We start from the raw sequence: 19,138 nt of genomic DNA, 5'->3' as shown, positions 1-19,138 counted from the left end.
TGAGAGTATCTTCAGAGGTGCCAGGGGGAGATTGAAAAAGAAAACAAAGTGCGACACGGAGAAGGAGGATGGGGATTTGGGGGTTTAGCTAACTGGGGGAGAGGATTCAAACACCAAAAACGCCAGTCTTGGCAAAGGGGGCACAACAAGCAGAGAGAACTCTATGGGCATCAGATGGACAAATAGGACCACAAGAGCTGGACGTATCTGTGTGGTCTCTCACTGGGCTAAGAGGCAAACAAAGGAATCCCGCATCTCATTAGAGCAGGACCTAGCGACAGGTGACTGAAGAGGTTCGTCACCGGATTGGGCCTGCCTGGGACATCCCCCATGCAAAATCCATGCTTGTTTCTGCAGAGTGAAGTCACTGGGAATGTGACCCACATTCATAGTCATGCCCCACATTTATCTTTATTCGCTGTCCAGGCGTTTCTGGGCAGCCCTCATTTTTAAGGAAGGGCCCCGTTTTCCTATCTCACTGACCCAGTAACAGGAAGCAGCAGGCCAATTGTGGGGTGCCACTGCTGAAACCCGCTAGTGGGGGGTTCCTCAGGGGGTTTTTGTTAAATTAATCTCCATAGTCTGTGGCTGTGGAGAGACGCGCTAAATGGTCTGAAGGCTGAGGAGTACATCTGAAGAATACTGTCCCATTCCCCCCCCCCCCCCGCTTTTGTCCTGGGAATAATGCAGGGGTTGGAGTTCGGTATGGAGGGAGCCTGGTCCGTGACCTGAGAGGTGGCATCAGGTGGGGGGGCATAAGCCAGGGTCCTTGGGAATCATCTGAGGGTGGCGGGGGGGCTGACAGCCAGCCCAAAAAGCTGGTTTTTCCCCAGTCTAACTTTTGTTAAGAGCTTGGGGAGGTGTCTGATGATGTTAATGTGGGATGGGGGCGGGGGAGGGCTTTGGGGGATGCTGGCACCATGGGCACTGTAACTCGCATTTGGATGGGCCCTTTTCCAGAACTTTCTGTCATCATATTAACCACAATTTCAAAAAATGTCAGGAAGAAAGGTTGGAATTAGCAAACGGGAATCACTCGTCTTTCACCTTTCATTTGTGTGTGTGTGTGTGTGTGCGTCTGTATGTGTGTCAGTGTGTGTGTGTGTATCTGTGTCAGTGTTTATGTGCATCGGTGTATATGTATCTGTATGTGTGTCAGTGTGTGTGTGTGTGTGTGTGTGTATCTGTGTCAGTGCTTATGTGTATCTGTGTATATGTATCTGTATGTGTATCTGTGTCAGTGTGTGTGTGTGTGTATCTGTGTCAGTGCTTATGTGTATCTGTGTATATGTATCTGTATGTGTATCTGTGTCAGTGTGTGTGTGTGTGTGTGTATCTGTGTCAGTGTGTATGCGTATCTGTGTATATGTATCTGTATGTGTATCTGTGTCAGTGTGTGTGTGTGTGTGTGTGTGTGTGTGTGTGTGTGTGTGTGTGTGTATCTGTGTCAGTGTGTATGCGTATCTGTGTATCTCTATGTTACCCGCTGATGATACAGCCAGACATCTCACGCCTAATGAAGGTGAAGGTCTGAGAGAGAGTAACTCACAGCGGCTTCGTTCCCGCACCCGGACACCATTCATTCTTTTTAAATCCCAAGGCCGGTGCCGTTCCATCAGCCTGAGTTGGCTCTGCACTGTTATTCTTACCACAGTGCTGGTGTTTCTTTGCTCACATGGTCACTCAGCAGGTGACCCACCTCTGACAGGAGTGCTGATTCATTCAAGATTCTTCAGAACCCGGTTGGGGTGTCAGGTCTCTTTCCCTAATAGCTTAGCTGCAAATGGCTGGCTGCCACTCTGCCTTGTATTGTAGTTATTTTGCTCTGCCCAACACCACTTATCAACCAGGCAGTACACCTTCACAAATCCGCATTGTTTTAGCCTCTGTTGTCCTCATTTGACCCTGAAGGTTTTTTTAACTGCTGTTGGGGAACATACCCCATCAGAATTGACATTTTGATGCAGCCAAACTATAGTCACATGTCTGCCTCATTGCCTGTTAGCATGTGTCTATGTAAGCTGCTTAAAATGGACAGGATTCATGCCTGTACCTAAGTGCAGCTGACATGTGACTGGTATTGAAATCACAGGTTTTTGAATGGTCTCAATCATGCCTGTGCACTTCCTATAAGGAGAGTATGAATTACTATGGCCTGATTATCCCCGGACTCTCCGAGGACTGGTGGGAGAGGTAGAGACCCCAGCTAGAAAGAGGCCGGGGTCCTGACGTCTTCAGCAGATCAATAATGAGCACAGCAGAGGCATGCAGTCGTGTGTGCCCCCACCCCCCCCCCCACCCCCCAAGGAGTGCTGCCAGGTCGGACCCATCTCACATTGCTGGTTCCCCCATTGCTGGTTCAGCATACAGTACACACAGGGGTGAGCCTGTGTCACTGAGCAGATCTGAGCTTATTGGGTGATTAGCATCTGGGCTTTTTCTGTACACCCTGCTCCACAGGAGGGACGTACAGATAACCCTAACTTCTTCATGGTGATGAACTAGAGTTTGTTTCTATCTTGTAGTGTCTGGGTGATGTGGTGATCATCACAATACTGCATACTTTTACATTATAATTTAGGATGAAAAGAGTCTGTGCATATTGTTCATTAGTGACCGAAGAAATCTGTAATTTTGTTGGAATTTCTGCCTGAAACACTTTGGCTTTGAGCACACCTAGTCTTATGAAGAGACACTCTATTTGAGATTGACCACCTTGGTCTGTGGGGCATGTTGCTAGGAAACTCAGTGGGGCACATTTTGCAGCAAATCAGTGACCACGAAGGTCAGAAGGCCAAGCTTGTTAAAACCTGGCAAAGAGTTTACTGGGAAGGAGGAGCCATGTAGACCAGTGTGTTTGCATCTAAGACTCTGATAGGGAACATCTGTAAAAATGAATCAGGGAACTCCACTGGGTACTGCTTCCGTTAAATAAATAAAAATCCAAATGGAAGAGTGGAAATTTTCTACAAGGCCTGGTTGCTGCATAGTTGTCCTCCTGAATTTCACGTTTCTCCATTTCGTTTGCAGCAACGTGCCCCAGGAAAGCTGCTCTTTGACTTGGTGTGCAGCCACCTGAATCTCATCGAGGGTGACTACTTCGGCCTGGAGTTTCAGGACCGGCGCAAGATGACTGTGAGTGTGCAGGCTGGGGAATCCAGAGATACCTGCTGTGGGAAAGCCATGGCAATCAGATTTCCTAATGCCAAATCGTCCACGGTTGCATCGACAGGTTTAGCTGTTAAGGCTAGCTAGCCTTATTATTGGCAACTTATGGGTCTGTCTTCCACATTTTTCCTCACACAACAGGTGCCACACTACAATCATATTCTGCAACTCCATCCACAACAGGCTCTGTCCATCTCCATCTATTTCAACAGCGCACTCTATCGCCCAGACACATCAACAGAAGCCTAGTGACCCCTCTTCATTGTCTGCGAGTGTCTGACACTAACCTTTTTCTCTTAGGTCTGGTTGGACCTGGTGAAACCCATCATGAGACAGGTTAAACGTAAGTACCAGTATGGGCCAAACTCCTGGGCTCTGGCAGAGATGTGAAAGCTTAGTCGATCCCTCTAGCAGAGACACCAAACTACCCTGTAATAGGAACCTGCTGAAGGGTAAAAACCCTGTGCTGGAATCTCCTTAACATGTAAAACTCCACAAATAAACACTTTTTACTGTCCCCTAGAGGCAAATAAATTTTGTCTTAATTTGGTCTTTCCAGTCTAAGTTTTACGGTTTTACTGAATGACTTTCAAGATATTTAGTCTGCTGTTGTGAAGGGGCATGTGGGTAAATACAAACAATGTCCAGGTATCGATGGTAGTACTGGTCTCACAAATGAAGGTGTGTCCTCTTGAAGCACCTGCCTTCAAGGGTTTGCTGAAGCTTCTTTTTGGGCCACAAGTCATGGAAGGTGAATCCTTTAATTGAATACACTGTGAAGACATAATGAAAGACCCTCGAAGCTGTTTCACCAGTCACTGGTGTGTGACGGTGTGTCATTGCAGGCCCCAAATGCACTCTCCTCCACTTCGTGGTGAAGTTCTTCCCCCCAGACCACACCCAGCTCCTGGAGGAGCTAACAAGGTATGGGAGGGGCAGGGGGGGGTGAAGACATGGCTGACAGGAGTGTTTCATACCAGTTTACCACAGTTAAGCGCTCGCAGTGTTTCATACCAGGTTACCCCGGTTAAGCGCTCGCCATGTTTCATACCAGTTTACCACGGTTAAGCGCTCGCCGTGTTTCATACCAGTTTACCACGGTTAAGCGCTCGCCGTGTTTCATACCAGGTTACCCCGGTTAAGTGCTCGCCGTGTTTCATACCAGTTTACCACGGTTAAGCGCTCGCCGTGTTTCATACCAGGTTACCCCGGTTAAGCGCTCGCCGTGTTTCATACCAGTTTACCACGGTTAAGCGCTCGCCGTGTTTCATACCAGGTTACCCCGGTTAAGCGCTCGCGGTGTTTCATACCAGTTTACCACGGTTAAGCGCTCGCCGTGTTTCATACCAGTTTACCACGGTTAAGCGCTCGCGGTGTTTCATACCAGGTTACCCCGGTGGCCATGGTTTAGTCTTTTTGGGGTTGTTTAATTCCACCCCCCTCCCATGTGAAATGGGGACCAACTCCCCATTTCTCATTTTTTTCATTCATTCTAAAATATGTTGTTTGATTTGAGTCCTATTATTCAGGCCCTCTGATGTGCCTTTTTGGCAGATCTAAGCTCAACAACCTAGTAAAAATTTTAAGGAAATCTTTTTTTATGGCACACTTTTATCCCATGTTATCGTATACGGTGCAGCCCAGAGTGACAGGAGAGGATTTTCTGGGAGCTTGGGGATTGAGTTATCCCACAGAAAACAATATCGTCTGTATTCCAAGCAAACCTGTCATTTCAGTCCACCATAGCTAATGACTCCCAGTAGACATTTTTTTCCCTTCCAGTGGCAGCCTAGCGTGAATATTTAATTGGTGGAATCAAAGAACTGTTACTTGTCCAGAGCAATTTAAGAGTGACAAGTTGTTAATCATGTCCGGTGAGGCCTGCGAGCATCTGTAAATGTGGCGTAGAGGGATCATGGTGCTATGCAGTGTCCCGCCTGCGAGCATCTGTAAATGTGGCATAGAGGAACCATGGTGCTATGCAGCGTCCCGCCTGCGAGCATCTGTAAATGTGACGTAGAGGAACCATGGTGCTATGCAGCGTCCCGCCTGCGAGCATCTGTAAATGTGGCGTAGAGGAACCATGGTGCTATGCAGCGTCCCGCCTGCGAGCATCTGTAAATGTGGCGTAGAGGAACCATGGTGCTATGCAGCGTCCCGCCTGCGAGCATCTGTAAATGCGGCATAGAGGAACCATGGTGCTCATAGTGATTAAAGTATTACTTGTCATGGAATTTAAAAAAAAAAAAAAAAACCTCAGGCTTCCCGCGTAGATATTCCGCTCATACATGATCCTGCCTTGAAATGCTTCTCTCCATTATGTTCCAGTCCCATGAGGACATCTTAATGGCATGCTCAGTTCCATTCCGTCCATAATGAAAGTCCTTCATTAATGGCAGGTTCAGCATGGCACAGATGAGCTGATGAATGGTTCTACTTCACGGTCACCATGGAGAAATATTAAAAATGTTCTGTTGAATAAAAATAAAAGACTATCCCTTTATCCTGATGGTTTTTGCTGCGGTAAGCACCATCCTTCTGGCGCCGTTTCCCCGCTCGGAAGAATGTCTGCATGGTTCATGCTTGAGGGCTTGTCAGCGGGAGTTTAACACCTAACGGCTTCCTAAACAAAGCCTGTGGCGCCATTTTGCATTTTCATTCTGCATGTGGGGGAAGCTTGAAGTGTGTCGCCAGGCCAGGCAACGGCCGCTCCCATCACGGGGGTCTGTACAGCTGTGGCAACAGCTGTTCTGTGTCTGTGGGGGGGGGGGGGGCTCTGGTGCCAGGAGTGTCTCATTAGTAACTGCTACTTTTGCAACAAGGTCACTGTTGATTGTTCCTTTGTTTGCGTGACCTTTACGTGTTTAAGCCTGACCGGCAGTATGTCCCCATGTCAGGAAGGCGAATTCAGTGCTTGGTGATCCATCTTATGGCTGCCTCGCACTATCCCACCCCCCAATCTACCTGCTTATCTCCCTCAGGTACCTGTTTGCCCTCCAGATCAAGCAGGACCTGGCCAGTGGGCGCCTAGTGTGCAATGACAGCAGCGCCGCCCTGCTGGTCTCCCACATCATCCAGTGTAAGTCATTCCCAATGTAATGGGCCAGTCGTTTGGGTAGGGGACACTGGAATTAGCATCTCCTGTTTGAAACCATGAGACGATGTCTGCCACTTTGTTAGGAACAGATTTTGGTAATTTATTTGCTCATTGTATTATCAAATCAAAGACAAATTCATAGTGCACCTTGCGGTGGCATAGTGCACCTTGTATTTTGCTTGAAAATCAAAAATTTGAACCTGCAGTCTTATGGTCATATCTTCAGCGCTCCCTGCAAATAACTTAGTTGCCATGGTTACACACCCAATCTTCCATAGTGAAAGCTGGATGACTGCTGTAGAACAACTTTAGTCAAAAGATTTACACAAGGGAGCCACCCCCACAGAAAAGTTGGCCCCATCCACCCGTCTGCCCTTAAGGAGAACAAACGGGCAAACTGGGTTGATGTTGTGTAGCAGTGTTAAGTCTCTTGGGATTGACATCCTTCACCATTGGTGGTCTGGTAGTCCTGGCTCAGATGTGCTTTGTGTGTCACTCTATCAGTGGGAAAATCATTCAGTTTGGATCGTTTAAAACATAAAACCTTCTCTTAAAGGACCCTTTGCTCGTTGAAGGTTCCTTTCTCCCCTTAATTCCATCTCCTCTTTCTTTCCCCAGCCGAGATGGGGGACTTTGATGAAGCCCAGAGCAGACAGCAGCTCCTCGACAACCAGTACATTCCCAACCAGGAGAGCCTGCTGGACCGGATCTTGGAATTCCACCACAAGCACGTGTGAGCTGAGTAGCTAACCAGTGTGCGCATGTGTGTGCGCATGTGTGTGCATGTGTGTGCGCGTGATTGCATGTATGAGCGTGTGTGCATGGCTCCATCAGCTTCAGCCACTCCATCAGCCCCAGGATTTCAGGCTCACCACCTCCTTCTGCCCCCCACCCCAGAGATTATTAAAAATCCATTAAAATTCATTGGAGGAAGCAAGGAAAAAAAATCCCGCCACATCACCTGGGAGCAGCATGTCACCGAGGAGACACCCCCTTACCGTACAGCTGATTGCTTCCCAGAATGCCTGATTATATTTGTGACTGACTTCAGGCTTTGTGGTGTGGTGGGGGTGTCACAATGACCCTCTGCTTTTTTAGGTTGCTCATTGTCTTTGCTGTCCTTGACTAGGACCCCAGCAGATACCCCCTTACATTTGATCTTTTTACATTTGTGTTTTTTTCCTGAATAAGAAAACCTTTCCTAAGGATTTTCCAAACTCCTGAGTCCACCCCCTCTGATTCGGCTCCATCAAATTATTCACTTCCTGCTGTCCTCCTTACTTTTATATTATTAATGTTTCTCTCCCATGTATTCTTCTGAACCTCCTCACTCTTTCTTCCTGTGTTATTCCTCACCTCCTTACTTTGTATCCCCAGGGCTTGAGCCCCAGTCATGGGGACTCTATGGACTGTCTTCTGCATTTCTCACCTTTTCACCATCTTCTTCTCCATTAACACCAAGTGCTGTCCGTATTTCAGAGAACAAAAGGGCTGGCTTTCAGTGTATGGTGCTCTTTTCACTGGACACATAAGCGACTGTGACGTAAACGTCACTCAGATATCTGATGGGGCTTAAGTCATTTCTTCTGCCAAGAAAAGTCCATATAAAATCGGTGAACTGATGACTTGTGCTGAGTTATGAGTGCCGATTCAGGCCCGAGAAGGTGAGCCTTCCTACAATGATGCTCCTCCCCCTCTGTGTCATTCCTCAGGGGGCAGAACCCAGCAGAATCTGACTACCAGCTGCTGGAAATCGCCCGCAGGCTGGAGATGTACGGGATTCGCCTGCACCCTGCAAAGGACAAGGAGAACACTAAGCTGAGCCTGGCGGTGGCTCATACGGGCATCCTCGTCTTCCAGGTGACTCCACAGGCTTCACAGAACCAGACACATCACCAGCTTCAGCCCTGAATGAATTCTCTCACATGAGTCTCAAATGGCTTGTTTTCAGTATATCACCACAGTCCAAGTCCAGGGCTACATTTCCAAAAGCTTCATAAGACTATGATCATAGTAGCTTCAGAAGGAGGGAATTCAGCATGATAATCTTGGGCAGATTATGTCTCTGGGCTATGACTCTGATGTCCTAAGATCCTAGCAATGTCTCTGCACAGAATATGCTCTTTATTCTGTATCTTGGCCTGAGGTCAGAGTTTACTTTTTTATTTATGGTTATTGTGGTTGATGGCTTTTGTGACATGAAACTAGACCTTAACTGGGATGATTTTCCACATTAGTAAATGAAAGAAAACACAAGCATCCTTCTCTGCGAAATCTCTGGTTAGTCAACTTCTAAGCAGAGGACCAAAAAAATGCAACTGTGATTCACCACATCCCTGGAAAAGCAGTTATGTATGGATGGGTGGATGGACAGAAATATTTATGGTGGTTTAACATCATCCATCAGTCCAAAAAAGCAAAAAAGAAAGTTTACCCACTCTGTAGACTGGGTTGTTGTCCCCATACAGTTTCTGATAAAAGTTGCAGGTCTCATGGTAGATGAAGGGAGTTCTTATTTTCCTGTGACATATGAGGGACTCCAGCTTTCTTCCTGTGTCACCTGAAGGGGCAAACGAAGATCAACGCCTTCAACTGGTCCAAAGTTCGCAAGCTGAGCTTCAAGAGGAAACGTTTCCTCATCAAACTGCGACTGGATCCCAACGTATGTTTGGTCGCCACAGAGACCACCATGCCAAGGGGGGGTGTATCTGGTGAAATGAAATCTTTGCTTGACTCACAAGCCATCTCAAATCTTTTGAATCTGCTGAAATAATATGCTCATACAAATTGCCATACAAATGTTCTGAGTGATAGAATTACTTTTGAAAATGCAAAATATCTCATTAAACATGACTACAAAGGTTTTTTAGGCATGTGTTTAAAAATGTTAAGGGGGACATTTTGTGCTTCTCAGAGTCTGTAGTTGACGTATACAGCTGGATTTTAACTTGAGCCCATGTGGCATTTGGGACTGATTTAAGCTCTATGCCCCAGATTAAACCAGGAAGTTCTGACTTAATGTGTGTTGGAAATGCCATCCTAGAAAGGAATTCTTTCTAATTAATTCAAAGTCCTTAACTCAAAATTAATTAAAAAAAACTACCAACCACAGTGCAGTGATGATGTCTTTCCAAATGCTCTGTTTGTGTGTTTATTTTTCCCATTCTGGTTCCACCTCTACATTTTGAACTTGGAGTCACATACAAGTTTTTTGGATAAATGTGATCATTATGGAAAACTTTTTTTTCCCAGACTATTAAGGAAAATATGACACTAGGTCAACCAAGTAATGTTACTGCTAATGTAAAACAATTTTTGTTTTCATTGTTAGATAATCAAATACATATAGGGGGACTGTGTGGTGGTCCCCGTGGACCAGAGAAACCGGTCTAAAAATGAGATTGTGCGTTGAGAGATGTCAAAGTAAAACCCTCAAAAAAGAAACGGTGACCAGCCTGACAGTGGCAGAGAGGGCTATGCGTGGTCTGTGGCATCCTCCTGTCCCTGCCTGAACACGGTCCGTGTGTCTGCTCTTGACCACCCCCTACAGCGCAGTGTATGCCAGGACGTGCTGGAGTTCCTGATGCTGAGCCGGGATTGCTGTAAGGCCTTTTGGAAGATATGTGTGGAGTACCACGCCTTCTTCCGGCTTCTCGAGGAGCCCAAGCCCAAGCCCAAGCCGGTGCTCTTCACGAGGGGCTCCTCCTTCAGGTTCAGGTAGAGCTGACCGGCCGTGGAGACTGGGCCCTGCATTTTTGCAGGTCATTGCTGGTGTGTGAAGCTGGGTTTTACCTGCATGATTCTCATTCCGCCTGCTGCCCCCGTCCAGCGGGCGCACACAGAAGCAGGTCATCGAGTACGCCAAGGACTCCGAGTTTAAAAAGGTCCCCTTTCAGAGGTGAGACTTCATTTCAGACCACATTGTATTACTGGCCCCTTTGGGGGTGCAAGTCCTCAGCCTTTTATTTAATGTTACCTTATGTCTTTGTTAAAAAAGACTGATCTCTATGGGGTTGATATTACTAAAGTCCCTTTAAGGTGATTTTACTGAAGTCCTGATTACCGCATCAGTTAAATTGTGTACAGGCTTTCTTAATTTTAAGCAGCCAGATATGTTTGCTGATTCTTTTAAGCCTAATAATGCCATAGAATAGCATTAAAGTTTGTGTTCATGCGTGTGCTTGTCGGTGTGTGTCAGTTTTATGATGGTTCTCACTGGCAGAGTGTGCATTAAAAAAAACCTTTGATTTCCTCACACCAAGCGACTCCTGTCCTGTGAAGCAGACACCCTAACCCTAGGAGGTGCTGGCCTGGCCCTTGGCTTTGGGGGGGGTGATTGTATGCTTCTCTCCTCCCTCCCAGGAAACACAGCAAGGTCCAGTCTGTTTGCAGACAGCCCTGCTCCCCCCTGCTGCAGGCTGAAGCTCCAAACGAAGTCAGTCGCATTTCCTTCGTCATGATTGTCGCATTGGCTGAGCTGTCTGTATTTGTTGTGTCTGTTGTGATCCAGGTTTCAGCTGTGCTTCTGTAGAGGACAGGGAGCTGAATACTGAGTTAGGAATGTAACTCATTGTTACATGTTTCAGTAGAAGTGTTAGTCTGAAGCTAATAGCCTTGTTCAATCCTTGCCTCTTATTGCCCTCTCTCTCGCTCTCTCTCTCTCTCGCTCACTCTCACTCTCTCTTTTTCCCACCCCCTCTCTCCACAGCTTAGTGAGGTCTGCTCCTCAGCAGACCAGCCCGACTCCCAGCATCGCCGCAGCTCTTCCTTGGCTGGTGGCCATGGCTCAGGAGCCTCACGAGAGCATAGCAGCCCGGCGCGGCCCATTGGGCCAGAGGATGGGGTGGGCGCAGCGGCGGAGGGCCGGAGACAGGCATCACCCGCCAGGCAGCTGACGGAGAATCCGAGCACAGGTCCGACATCCCGGGCCACCCTGGTCCATGGCTTCTACATCCCGTATATGGATGAGATTGACATAGACAGCGAGTACGCCATACATGGAGGCAGCTCCACCTCCTCCATGCTTGGCCGTCACAGGGGCAGGCTGGAAACCTGGTCTGGGGGTGTAAACAGGGCTTATGGACAGGGGCGGGAGCGTCCTGCTTGGAGGTTTAACTACAGCGAGTCCCTTTCCTGCTGTGTCCGGCCACCTGGCCTGGCTCGGGACAACAAGCCGCAAGACATTTTGCTTTGTGGCCGCAGGCCAAGCTCTGCCCCCACCTCCAATGCCCTGGTGGATGAGATTTTCCTGGCCTCAAACCGGAGAAGCCCCCTGGCAGCCCATCACATGGCCAGGAGAGGGAGCTCCAGACAGGCTGCGAGCCCCGTTTACCGAGACGAGCCTCTCGGCAACAGCAGTGAGAGGGGCAGGCGTGTCTCCTGGGCCAGCCTCTGGAGCGACAGCCCCTGCTATCGGGATGATTTACCCTGTTCTCAGAGGTTCCCAGACCTGGGGGCCCCCTCCACCTCTAACCCCCACATCCTTAGTCATGCTACGTCCATCCAGCCCCCGGCCCTGGCCTCCAGAGCCGACTGGACAGGGTCCCCAGAGTGTTGCTGGGGGCGCAGCACCACTCAGCGCTTGTTTGACCCACCTGGCAGAGGCCATAGGGTTGACTGCTCCCTCAGCACCGGTGCTAGGTCCAGCAATTCTGAAATCAGAGTCCACAAGTGTGTTTGCCCTTGCTGTACGTACTCCGGCCCTCAGTGTTAGGCTGGCAAAGACCTCCCATTTGCAAACCTGCATCTGGAAGGGGACATGGCCATTACCTGCAGCAGCAAGGACAGTCAGGCCTTCAGGGTTTAGGCTGCAGGCCTTCAAGATGGCATCTGTGGATGTTGACAGGCAGTTACTCTTGGCCTTTTGTGGTCAGAGTGCCAGAGAATATTCGATGAGATAGTTTGTCCAGCTTGGGTTTTTAAAGGGTCTGCATGGTATGTGAAAGTGGCAGTGCAATGAGAAGATGGTCATAGCGATTTGTATTTATGGCAAGCAGAAGAGGAACGCCCGGTGTGTCGTTTTTCCAGGGCACAGAAGATGGAAACATGATGGTTGCCTTTTTGGTTTAAATTCTGCTAGCGAGGTTGTGCTGAATTACTGATTACTTAGGCAGGGTGACAAATCCTTCAAACTGAAGTTGGGTTTTAATTATGGCCCTCTGTTAGAGTAGCAGTTATATGACAGGGTCTGCAGCTCTGGGATTGGTCTTGCCATCTTTCATGGCTAAAGAAAGCTTCATCTTTTGATCTCTTAGTCCAGAGTGATAAGTAATGTTATTAGCCATGGTAGTGACAGTGTGCAGCTTTGGAAAACTGCTGACTGGGCCGGGAGGCCGGGCTAAGCGTGGGGGAGCCATTTCCTGCCGTGTTTCGGGATGGCCTCTTAAGCTGATGCAGAGCGGAGCGCGACTGAAGTCTTCAGTCACACTCTGTAGTGAGTCTTCATTATCTGGGAGAAGCAGGACTGTAAATACTGATATCAGAGAATTTCCAAAGATGGGCAGCATTGCACAGGTTTTACTCCTGACATCTTATCAGGATACACTGGTGTACAAGGTAATACATTCACCAGGGGTGAAAGTACATAAGCATGTGTGCCCATAACCTCACACGTACACCCTTTGTCTCTTGAGGGTGTGACTGAGAATGCCCTCCTCCTCTCTCCTGTACCCACAATGCTTTGTCTCTTTGTTGACAGTTTCAGACTCTGCTTTTAGTTTGGTTAGAGCTCTTCCTGGATGTCTGCCATGCTAGAGGAATGACAAATGATTTGACCAAGAAAACGATTTCGTTAAAAAAAATACATCTTGCACTAGACTGATTTGTCTAATTCCTATAAAACCGTGGCTTACGACTGTGTGTTTGATGCCGTCTGTTCGAGACCTTGCTGTTCCTTGATCTCTGCTCTGTTCTCCCACCTTTTCATCGCTTCAGGATCAAGCAGAGCACTGTTTTTATTGTCTGGTGCCATATTTTTCAACTGAAGCAACGATGAGTTATATATGCCTAGGGGTCACAAGGTCAGATTGCAATATAGTTCCCGAAGAGTGATCGCTCTCTCGTTTTGTTGACTAGACGCTAACCAGTTTTCTTTTAATAATTTAATAATTTAATTAGAATCTTGTACTGGAATTAGCTAGTGTTACATGGTTGGACTTAATTTTTTTCCCAGTTGTTTGTTTACTGCAAGGTGACACACACTGTGAACAGCACAGATGTGAGTGTGTGCTTGTTCATGCAGGAGCTGTATCTAACAGCTGCTGGTGGAATGGGCCTGTCTGCTTCATAAAGTTTGTTCAATGAAATGGTTTTAAAAAATGAAATTCAAAGAAAGGACTGTTATTAAAGGTCCAGCCTTGCTTGGCTTTCATAAAGGACTTCTGTGGTTGGGTGACTATATATTTTACCTTTCTAAAAAGAAGACAATATGTACACAAAGTATTCCAACTGTAGAAAGCAAAGGTCAACGTGAATCAAAGAGAAATCCTAGACATTACAGGCATTTTTAGGTCCCAGGCTGTGAAAAATAGGACATATGGTCACCCAATTCTGTGGTGGTACCCAAATCATTTATGTACCTTTTGGCACATTTTTGAATCTTCAGTTTTCTGGATCCTTTTTAGTAAATATTTTAGATGTTTTCAGTGAAATGTCTTCACTTTTTCACCCTATTCAACATTGATGGTTTACCTTTGAGACAGACAGACTGTGAACCCCAAACGTTGTGATATAGAGTAGATACCCATGGCCCCTTATGTGCTTTTGCCTGTGGCGTCGTAGGTAGACGGCTGCCTTTAGCCTGTTAGGCTATGTGTGTTGAACATGTGTATGCATGTGTGGATTTGCATGCGAGCCGACTGCACCATCTCCACCAGGGAAGCTGTCTGCTTCCATAGCCCTAGACCTGTCTTGGTGACCTGGCACATTAATAACCGTTTCATCCAGGCTGTCATGGGCCATTCTAAGGAAGGAGAAAGAGTGACAGGCAAGTATTTAGGCTGCTATTTTAGCAGATGTAGCATGGCAGCATGTTGCGTAGCTGTCTGTGGATTCAGATGTCCTGCTTAAAGGTGGTAAACCAAGCCTCCATTGAAGATTACCACCAGTTATGCCTTTGGGCCTGAAGTCTAGACGTATCTCAGCTACTGATGCTTGAAGAGTGATTGATCTTTTGTAGACACTCTTTAGGTTAGATTGGCTTGTGAGTTGTCCATACAGAAGGCTGTCCTCAGTCTTTTTAAAATTCCCTTCCTGTCCTCCCAGCAGCACCAGCTGTAAACAGTCCTTGGCTCTCAGACTCCTCGGTGACCTCCCAGGGTTTGGTCAATGGGCAGAAACCAGCCTCGGTGGCCGGTCACAGCCCAGACGGGAAACCTCCTTCCCTGCTCACGAGTCCTCAGTTGAACGACATGGGCTGCATGCGCACCGATGAGGAGGAAGAGGCCTGGAGGAAGGTTTGTGTCAGCTGGAATGCCAGATCAGCTCAGCATTTTGGGGCTGGTGGTCTTAGCCTGTATGACTGTGTTGCCCCACTTGACCTACATAAAATGGACTGCGTTTATATAGCGCTTTTTCTACTCCTACGAGTACTCAAAGTGCTTTACAATTTATGCCTCACATTCACCCATCCATACACCAGTGGCGGAGGCTGCCATGCAAGGCACCAACCTGCACACTGGGAGCAATTTAGGGTTCAGTGTCTTGCTCAAGGACACTTTGATGGGGTCAGGAAGAACCAGGGCTCGAACCTGCAACCTGCACCATGTGTAGCACTACCTCCTGTGCCACCATCTTCCCCACCTGACCTGATCCATCTCAATGCATTTCATCACACACACCTCCATCTCACAACATCCATATTTGTGATCTTTACTAAGCTCCCCCTTTCTCCAGAGATTCCCCACTGACAAGGCCTACTTCATTGCCAAGGAGCTACTGATGACAGAGAGGACATTTTTGAAGGACCTGGAGGTTATCACTGTGGTAAGAATCGCTGGGGGTGGACAGTGCTGTCCCCTCAGAGCCAGATGAAAATGACTTGTTTCCTTCTCAGTGCTGTGTGGGCAGTGAGCAGTACAAGTGAGCATTGGAAAAGCTTATATCTGTCAGGCACACAATCTGACATATCGTTATTTCTCACTTTTCTCTAACAATCCTTCCTCAGACCACATTGTCCTCCCCTTCAGTTGTTCATTCAGTCAGTTAGATTCTCCCAGAAAACTCGACTACCCTGAATTTCCTGTTTGAACAAGCGCATGAAATCCTTGGGAGTTCTGCCAGCAACTTGCAAGGAAAAGAAGGAAATGGGTGGTTTTGGTGTTGTACTACAGTCCACTCCCCCCCCCCCCCCCCCCCCCCCCCACGCACACCCCCACCACACAGCTGCTGTGGCAGTGATGATGAGGCTTCCAGCATGGACACATACGTGTTCTTACAGTGGGCAGAGCAGACTCCTGGGCTATCATAAGGCAGTGGGCAGACCTTCATGAATTACAGAGTATCTGTGCCCATTCGTGAGAAGATCCTGCATCTCCTCACCCATCCTCTCAGTCTTTTCAGAACCTCATCGCAAAGGAGGATGTTGTGCCGGACTCTGTGAGGGACCACGTCTCCTCCCATTTTGTGCCTGTCCACAAGTTCCACACAGGCTATCTCAAGGAGGTGGAGCAGAGGCTGGCTCTGTGGTGAGAACAGGGCATGGGGGCTGGGGTGGGCGTTCTTCAGCTGTTACATTGGTCACACTAATGCACATTGGGACACATTGTCTGGAAGATGTATTGTACACTGAGAGACTGTATCTCCGGAATGGCTGTAGCTTTAATAAATGATGCTATCATTAAAACAGCAATCATAGGGCTGTGTCCTCCTCGATTCCCATGAGGAGATCGTTCTCCTTTTGCTGGACCTCCTGTTTCATACGTGGTTTGCTCCCTTCTCTTGACCATGAGCCCTTCCCGACTGGGCCTGGGTCACTAATTGGGTCGCTAGGACTGCTTTGGCTTTTGCGAGGCCTCAGTCGTAACTCCTCGTGCACTGCCGAAAGGATGCATCACAGCAGCCCGGGGAATGGATGACGCGCTGCAGTTGTTTCCATGGCAACAGCCGAACAGTTAAGATGGCCTCGTCGCACACCCTCTCCTACGCCCCCCTCCCCTGGCGTTTGCTCCTCTCTGCCCGTTCGCGTACTTCCTCCCGAAATCTCGAGAGTGTGACGGAGAATGTCATAATATCCACTGCTGAGAAATGGAACACTGACAGACGCAGCTCGCCACTGGCTCTCAGGTCTCGCTTGCCATTAGTGCCATTTCCCAGCATGCACTTGATAATCCGCTTTAAAAAGTGCCTTAGTATAGAGGGACACAAGTACATATGTGGTTTGATGGCAGTTAGCAGTGTCATGTAATCCGAAGCAATACAGATAGTAAAATAGCTCTGAGCAGTTTGCAGCTGTTATGGATTGCAACCTGTAGAATTAAATGCTTTCGAACCTGGCCCTCGTACTCCTCTCACTCTGCATCCGATCCCTGTTTGAAAGTTTAGATGGATTCATGTTGGGATTAGTAATGAGTAATTTCAGGGAAATTAAGCCACATGGCAGAAAGATTGATGCTAGTGTAAGTGCTGTAAGAAGAAACAGAGTGCACAGTGACATCTGCTGGCCAAGCTGCAGAAGTGCACTTGTTAAAATATTCTGTGTACGCCATTGATGGATGCCAGATGTTTCAGTGGTAAATGTACACAGGACTACATCCAAGACTTAATTTCATGAACAAAGCTGTATTGTTTCAAAATCTTAACGGGACCCAAACCGTATGCCTGGTAGAAGGAGGAGGTGGCAGAATGGCTAGTGGCTCTAACTGGAGTCTGCTTGCTCACCACAGGGAAGGCCGCTCCAACGCTCACATCAAAGGTGACTACCAGCGCATCGGTGATGTCATGCTGAAGAATATCCAGGTCATAAAGGTGAGGATCTAATGCAACATTAATGTTAAATGTAGGGTGACAGAGAGGGAAAATAAGTGCAGTATTCCCAGTAATTTACATCCAGGTCACTCGATGGAAGGGGCTGTTAATGCCACAAAGGTAGCTGAAGTGGGATGGACGATGTCAGCTCGTATGAAGCAAACTAAAGGTGCTCGGCCTGTCGCGCTGCGTGTCGCTCTGAGCTCGTATGAAGCAAACTAAAGGTGCTCGGCCTGTCGCGCTGCGTGTCGCTCTGAGCTCGTATGAAGCAAACTAAAGGTGCTCGGCCTGTCGCGCTGCGTGTCGCTCTGAGCTCGTATGAAGCAAACTAAAGGTGCTCGGCCTGTCGCGCTGCGTGTCGCTCTGAGCTCGTATGAAGCAAACTAAAGGTGCTCGGCCTGTCGCGCTGCGTGTCGCTCTGAGCTCGTATGAAGACGCCCCCTGAACTAAAGGAGCTCGGCCTGTCTTGCTGCATGTGGCTTTCAGCTTGTGAGGTCAACCTATGCGATGTGTAGGCCACAGTGCGCAACCATGAAATAGATCCTTACAAAACCATGGCCCACCGACATTCCTCACTGAATTCTCACTGTGAAAGAAGCCTGCTCTGTTCATGCCCAGCAGGTCTCCGGGATCCCATCATGCCTGTGATTGAGGTTTTAATGTAGAACTGCACATACATGGAGATTTTTTGTGGGAGTGTTTGGCCTTCAGAGTAGGTGATGTTCAGCTATGTGCAGGCAGTGGGCCCTTCCAGTACACGGCTACAGAGGTGGGCGGGGAACAGGACAGAAAATACACCAGGAAATTATTCCCTCTCTGCAGAAACAATACAACCTGAAACTTGGAGAATTATACTCATAAGTCGTACACTCATGATATCAGGTGACATCAGTTCAAGTTTAGTTGAGCTTTTGAGTTCAGTTGAGTTTTTATACAGTGGCTTCCTACTGAGTGCTTGCAAAGGGTGTAGATTTGACTCGAAAACAGCAGCATCATGGAGAGAGATGAGCACAGTGCGAGTGGGTTACTCTGAGGTTTGCCCTCAGCAGTGTGTAGTTCAGTAGATTGGGGATCTCTGTCCCTGTTTGGAAGGCTGTGAGGTATAATCTTGTAGCAGGTTTAACGTGTCGCTGTTGGACCCCTCATGAAGGCCTTTAGGTCTAACCACTTCAGTGACTAATAAATGTGTTCTGGTCAGGCCTGGGTATCTGGAAGCCATTCAGCATGCGGTTTCAGTTGTTGAATGCTTCTGACGCGTGACCAATGTCCAGAGAACTGAAGCGCCCATGCGCGTCCCGCAGCAGATGACAGGCCACCTGCAGAAACACGCGGAGACGCTGCTGGAGGTGGAGCGGGTGTGCGGGGGCTCACGCCGCTTGGAGGCCCTCTGCCGCGAACTGGAGCTGCAGAAGGTCTGCTACCTGCCCCTCAATGTCTTCCTGCTGCGGCCGCTCCACCGCCTCATGCACTACAAGCAGATCCTGCAACGCCTCTGCAAACACTACCCTGCAACCCATGAGGATTTCAGGGACTCCAGAGGTACAGTGAGGGTGGGCTTTCATAAAAGGGTCTTAACTGGACCACGTGAGCAGACTTTGGTGTAGTAGCAATGAAGTAAACCAGGGTGACTCGTGGTGTATGCTGTGAACCCCTAAATTTCCCAGCTGCCCTTGCGGACATCTCCGAACTGGTGGCCCAGCTCCACGGCACCATGATCAAGATGGAGAACTACCAGAAGCTGCTGGAACTCAAGAAGGACCTGATTGGAGTGGACAACCTGGCCACTTCGGGACGGGTGAGGGCGGGGGTGAAGTTTTTATTTGTCCACCATCACAGAGTGCCCCCCTGTTGGGCCCGAGCTGGGAACACTCTTTGGCATGCTCTGGACTCCCCTTTGTCAAAAGCAAAACG

At 48.3% G+C, this 19,138-nt stretch overlaps 1 protein-coding gene across 4 annotated transcripts in view; it reads left to right on the top strand.

Moving 5' to 3' along the window:
• Window positions 1–19,138, top strand: part of LOC111859665 (FERM, ARHGEF and pleckstrin domain-containing protein 1-like) — a 59,303-nt gene that overhangs the window by 32,146 nt on the left and 8,019 nt on the right. For 2 of the 4 annotated variants that reach the window (XM_023842555.2, XM_023842552.2), the window contains exons 3-19: window positions 3,031–3,135; window positions 3,469–3,511; window positions 4,014–4,092; window positions 6,150–6,247; window positions 6,884–6,998; window positions 7,978–8,125; window positions 8,832–8,927; window positions 9,816–9,982; window positions 10,095–10,163; window positions 10,628–10,700; window positions 10,974–11,178; window positions 14,528–14,718; window positions 15,158–15,247; window positions 15,815–15,948; window positions 17,146–17,227; window positions 18,529–18,766; window positions 18,892–19,022. In XM_023842555.2, coding sequence (XP_023698323.2) covers window positions 3,031–3,135; window positions 3,469–3,511; window positions 4,014–4,092; window positions 6,150–6,247; window positions 6,884–6,998; window positions 7,978–8,125; window positions 8,832–8,927; window positions 9,816–9,982; window positions 10,095–10,163; window positions 10,628–10,700; window positions 10,974–11,178; window positions 14,528–14,718; window positions 15,158–15,247; window positions 15,815–15,948; window positions 17,146–17,227; window positions 18,529–18,766; window positions 18,892–19,022 — 2,064 coding nt within the window. The remainder of the gene's footprint in view (window positions 1–3,030; window positions 3,136–3,468; window positions 3,512–4,013; window positions 4,093–6,149; window positions 6,248–6,883; window positions 6,999–7,977; window positions 8,126–8,831; window positions 8,928–9,815; window positions 9,983–10,094; window positions 10,164–10,627; window positions 10,701–10,973; window positions 11,179–14,527; window positions 14,719–15,157; window positions 15,248–15,814; window positions 15,949–17,145; window positions 17,228–18,528; window positions 18,767–18,891; window positions 19,023–19,138) is intronic. The other 2 variants (XM_023842553.2, XM_023842556.2) reach the window with 2 other exon arrangements.

The sequence above is a fragment of the Paramormyrops kingsleyae genome, chromosome 1 (assembly GCF_048594095.1).
Source record: "Paramormyrops kingsleyae isolate MSU_618 chromosome 1, PKINGS_0.4, whole genome shotgun sequence".
NCBI lineage: Eukaryota > Metazoa > Chordata > Actinopteri > Osteoglossiformes > Mormyridae > Paramormyrops > Paramormyrops kingsleyae.
Note: the sequence above shows the minus strand (reverse complement) of the source record. Positions and strands in the feature narration are given on the sequence as shown.